This window comes from Triticum dicoccoides, chromosome 4B (genome assembly GCF_002162155.2).
Source record: "Triticum dicoccoides isolate Atlit2015 ecotype Zavitan chromosome 4B, WEW_v2.0, whole genome shotgun sequence".
In the NCBI taxonomy this organism is placed as follows: domain Eukaryota; kingdom Viridiplantae; phylum Streptophyta; class Magnoliopsida; order Poales; family Poaceae; genus Triticum; species Triticum dicoccoides.
The window spans coordinates 661886109-661891418 of NC_041387.1; the positions used below are offsets into that span (position 1 = coordinate 661886109).

The 5310-nt window shown below is 49.7% G+C and overlaps 1 protein-coding gene across 4 annotated transcripts; it reads left to right on the plus strand.

Annotated features, from left to right (window-relative positions):
• The first annotated feature begins 211 nt into the window (after positions 1–211).
• On the plus strand, positions 212–4964 carry LOC119292137 (bifunctional fucokinase/fucose pyrophosphorylase-like). Of its 4 annotated transcripts, XR_005142898.1 has the most exons (8): positions 411–547; positions 684–960; positions 1041–1408; positions 1984–2110; positions 2297–3319; positions 3558–4252; positions 4356–4841; positions 4890–4964. XR_005142898.1 is itself a non-coding variant. In XM_037570968.1 (7 exons), exons 1-7 carry the CDS (start codon positions 227–229, stop codon positions 3927–3929), a joined length of 2367 nt encoding a protein of 788 aa, XP_037426865.1. In that variant the 5' UTR covers positions 212–226; the 3' UTR covers positions 3930–4056. The 4 variants fall into 4 exon arrangements, 3 of the variants coding, with proteins under 3 accessions (XP_037426865.1, XP_037426863.1, XP_037426864.1); XM_037570968.1 differs by lacking the exons at positions 4356–4841; positions 4890–4964 and having other exon boundaries at positions 212–547; positions 3558–3802; positions 3924–4056; XM_037570966.1 differs by having other exon boundaries at positions 4356–4943.
• The last annotated feature ends 346 nt before the right edge of the window (positions 4965–5310 follow it).

Genomic DNA, 5310 nt, shown 5'->3' on the forward strand with positions numbered 1-5310 from the left:
ATCAACTTAGGATCTTGTAATCAAATTTCTGTCTTTTATAAAAATATATGATACGCAATTTGCGTACTCTTGAACAAAAAATAGACACACCAGAAAAAAAATCCCATGAACCGGCGGCATACACACCATCACTGCCTGCCACTCCAGGTCCACGGTCGGCTCGCATAATTCCGAAGAGGGCGACGCGGAGGCTGACCAATCCAACGAGCCAGCGAGCGATCCACAGATGGAGCCGGCCCGTCGGCGCCGGCGGAGGGCGCACACGGCGGACGAGGCGGCGGCGGTGCTGCGCAAGGCCTGGTGCCGGCTGCGGCTGTCGGCGCGCGACCCGGCGCGGGTGCCGCCGTGGGACGCCGTCGCGCTCACGGCCGCCAGCCCCGAGCAGGCCGCGCTCTACGGCCGCCAGCTCGCGCGCGCGCGCCGCCTCGGCCGCTTCCCGCCCTCCACCGCCGCCCTCGCCGTCCCGGACCCCGACGGCGCCCGCATCGGCTCCGGCGCCGCCACGCTCCACGCCGTCGCCTCCCTCGCCCGCCGCCTCCTCTCCCAGGTCAGCCAGGCCCTCCTACCTCGCTCCGCCTTTCCCTCGCCTGCTCGCGCCACAGAGCTGTACTGGCAGTCAGTCGGTAGATTTCTTCTCCCTTGACCTGAAGAATTTTGACATCTGAACTGAATTTCTCTTGCAGGCCACCAAGGAAGAGATCGCCGAATTCCGTCTCCTCCCCGAGGCGAACGGCTCCTCCATCCCGCCGGCCTCCGTGGCGCGCTTCATGGCCACCAAGCACGTGCTGCTGCTCCACGCCGGCGGCGACAGCAAGAGGGTTCCCTGGGCGAACCCCATGGGGAAGGCCTTCCTGCCGGTGCCTTACCTGGCCGGGGACAACCCCGACGGGCCTGTCCCGCTGCTCTTCGACCACATCCTCGCCGTCTCAGCCAGCGCAAGGCAAGCATTCAAGAACCAAGGTTGTCTTGAGACTTTGCAGGGAAAACTAGCAATTTCTGAGAAATAAATAGGTTCCATTTGATTGATATAGCCTGATCAGGTGGGATCTTCATAATGACCGGGGATGTTCTACCGTGCTTCGATGCCTCGAACCTACTCCTCCCCGATGACGCTGCGTGCATCGTCACTGCGCCGACCACGCTCGATGTGGCCTCTAATCATGGAGTGGTGGTGGCGTCCAAGGATGGAACCGAGGCGCAGAATTATTCTCTCTGTTTGGTTGATAATCTCCTGCAGAAGCCGACAGTGAGCGAGCTTGTCGAGGGCCAGGCCATTCTAGATGATGGTAGAGCACTACTTGACACGGGGATAATTGCAGTGAGGGGTAAAGCATGGCAGGAGCTTGTTTCCCTTGCATACTCATCTAGCCAGACCATGATTGAGGAGATCATAACTAGCAGAAAAGAGGCAAGCTATCGTTTCCGGCATTGATATGTGAGCTATAACATTTAACAAATGTAGATGTAGATTTTCTTTCTGACATCTTTCTAATCACTTCCCTGTGCCCCACATAAGACATAACCACTTTTGCATGCCGCACGACAGCCAATTTATGTTTATGCAAACTAGGTTCAGGAAATTATGTCAGTGCGATTATTATGCAAAAATACTTGATGAATTTGTGTACATTTTGCTATTCCTGAAAAGTACCAAATTGCAATTTATGTTGACCTAGTCTGTTTTGCTCTTACCCCTGATAGGCGGGCAGCCGGACACGTTTTGTTATAGGAATTGAATGTGTATTGTCTATCTGAATGGTCACTTTTCTGCCAAAGAGAAACACTAACAGATGGACAAGATCACTGTGTCTCGTATTGAAAACAGATTTCTTGCGAAAGCAAGGGGAAAATAAAGAAAATATTCAAAATCCAACTGTTCTTATCTTACCATGTTTAATTTAAACTGCTAGCCTCAAAGACATAATTAACGATGTTCCATTTTAGCTTTCATTATGTCTGCTCATACTTGTCAATCTACTGCAGCTGAGTTTATATGAAGATCTTGTGGCTGCATGGGTACCAACCAAGCATGAATGGTTGAGGGACCGTCCATTTGGCAAGGAACTAATTGCTGCTTTAGGAAGACATAAGATGTTCAGCTTTTGTTCATGTATGTCCCTGGTTATATATAGTTATTATCTTGTTATGATTGCTTATTTGCTTTGTGGTACTGTATTATATAGATTTTCTATCTCTAGCTTATGCTTAAGCTTTCGTCGATTTATGAATAGTTCATCTGTTTTCTTGGTCCAGTTGTGCAAATAGAATGCTAAGTTGGGACTACTTTCCTTTTCAGATGACTTCTCATTTTTGCATTTTGGTACATCTGCTGAGGTTCTTGATCATTTGGCGGGTTCATATTCAGGACTTGTGGGTCGAAGGCACATGTGTTCGGTACCAGAGACCACTGCTTGTGATATTGCTGCGACAACAGTGATTTTGTGTAGCAAAATTTCTGCCGGGGTATCAATTGGAGAGGATTCATTGGTTTATGATTCATCACTTTCAGGCAGAGTAAGGATTGGCTCTCAGTCAATCGTTGTTGGGGTGAATATACATGAGTTACATGGGGATAGTCCTCAAATTATCGGGAGTAGCACCTGTTTCACGCTACCCGATCGGCATTGCCTTTGGGAAGTGCCATTGGTAAACTCCATGGGAAGAGTCATGGTCTATTGTGGCCTTCATGACAATCCAAAAGTTTCTATGGATAGGGATGGGACATTCTGTGGAAAGCCATGGAAAAATGTTTTGGAAGATCTTAAAATCCAGGATACGGATATTTGGGACACATCCAACCTTGACAAGTGCTTATGGAATGCTAGGCTTTTTCCCATCATGTCTCCCCCTGAAATGCTGAGTGTAGGCCTGTGGCTGATGGGATCGTCAGGATGTGATCCAGATGGCAAAGTTAGTCGCATGTGGAGAAAATCACGGAGAGTCAGCCTGGAAGAACTGCATCGGTCAATCGACTACCATCAGCTTTGCATGGATTCAGCCAAGCATCAAGCAGATCTTGCAGCCGCCGTAGCTAAAAGTTGCATGACATATGGCTTGCTTGGGCGGAACCTGTTTCAGCTGTGTGAGGAAATGTTGGGAAATGATAGTTCCAGTGTAGAAGTCTGTAAAGAATTACTTACATTTTGTCCAAGTCACGGGGATCAGTACTCTGGTGTTCTTCCTCAGAGCAGAGGATATCAGGTCAAAATGGATCTACTTAGAGCTTCTGGAGATCTTTCTACCGCTTCTTTGGTTGAAGAGAAAGTATGGGCTTCTGTTGCAAGTGAAACTGCATCAGCTATAAAATATGGGTCTAAAGGTACGTACTGTAGACAATTAAAAACACTAAAACCTTGTACTGTTCTAGATGATCTTGCATCTGTTCCATTCCATGCAAATGATCTTACTAGAACACTGTATTTTCTAAAATTTAAAATACTACATCCAGTATTCTTTATGGAAGAAAAATGGAATCTTCATAGGCAATGAGTTTAGTGCTATTTTCTTACTATAAACACTGTGATTACCCTGATCAACAAATGCACCATTTCTTATAGAACCATCAAGCAGTGCAACGACGTCAAGCAATGGAAACCTGCGTCCTAAGAAGGTTGTAGTAGAATTACCGGTCCGTGTGGACTTTGTTGGGGGTTGGAGTGATACACCTCCATGGAGCTTGGAGCGTCCAGGTTGTGTTCTGAACATGGCGATAAGCCTAGAAGGGCGCCTTCCAGTCGGGGCTACGACAGAGGCAACAGAAGACCACCATGGAGTTCTGATCGAAGATGACGTCGACAGAAAGGTCTGCATTGATGATCTGTCATCCATCTCTTGTCCATTCAAAGAAGACGACCCATTCCGTCTAGTCAAGTCTGCTCTCATCGTCACCGGCATCCTTGGCCATGAATTGCTCTCGACGTCAGGTCTGAAGATCAGGACCTGGGCAAATGTTCCTCGCGGAAGCGGCCTCGGAACTTCGAGCATACTGGCGGCTGCTGTAGTCAAGTGTCTGTTCCAACTCATGGAAGACGATGGAGGCGATGATAATGTCGCCAGGGCTGTGCTGGTAGTAGAGCAGATAATGGGCACCGGTGGCGGGTGGCAGGACCAAATCGGTGGCCTGTATCCCGGGATCAAGTGCACCCAGAGCTTCCCAGGACAGCCGTTGCGCTTGCAGGTTGTTCCATTGTTGGCATCTCCCCAGTTGATCCAGGAACTGGAGCAGCGTCTCCTCGTCGTGTTCACCGGCCAAGTAAGTTTGCATCCTCTGTTTTTGCATGGACAGATCATGTGAAAATCACAGCCTGAAACCTGAATGAACCGTGCATTTCATCGAACGAATGAACGAATGGCAGGTGAGGCTGGCGCACCGGGTGCTGGAGAAGGTGGTGACGCGGTACCTGCGGCGCGACAGCCTGCTGATCTCCAGCATCAGGCGGCTGGCGGAGCTGGCCAGGGCCGGGAGGGAGGCCCTGATGAACGGCGAGGTGGACGAGCTGGGCGGCATCATGCTGGAGGCCTGGGGGCTGCACCAGGAGCTGGACCCCTTCTGCAGCAACAGCCTGGTGGACGAGCTGTTCGCGCTCGCCGACCCCTACTGCTGCGGCTACAAGCTCGTCGGTGCCGGCGGCGGCGGCTTCGCCCTCCTGCTCGCCAGGAGCCCTGGCCACGCCGTCGACCTCCGGCGCGTGCTTCGGGACTCCGCGGCAGGCCTCGACGTCACGGTGTACGACTGGAACGTCGCCGTGCCACTGCCAAGATGATGGGCGATCATGTTAAAATTAGCCTGTGATGTAAGTATACGCGACAGGAAGAACTCGCCGGACGCGCACTCATTCTTGTCATCATTTGTGATGCAAGTACTCCTATGCGCGTATGGTTTGTAATTTTCATCTGCTTTGATACAAACCAGTACCGTCAGACCCTTCTTAGCTATAATGAAATCTGGAATTTTGACAAAAATTATGGAAATGTTTTTCAATGTGAAATTTTCATCTACTTTTCATACAAATCAATACAACCATGCAAAGTTCGGTTGTTGGATCTCTTGATCTGATGTCCAGAAAATTAAAACCAGACATCCGATCCATAGACACCAATCTGCTTTGGTGTAACACTTTTGGCCGATTCGAGTTCGGATATAAGAAATTTTGGAGAATAACGTGAGAGTGTATTGGTGCATCGGCCGTATATATGTAGGCATGTAGTGATCGGAGACTCACAAATCATTAAATCATGAATGGAACGCCACAGAAACGCCATTGAGAGTTAGGGCATCTAACCATCCGGACGTGTTTTGCCATTCAACAC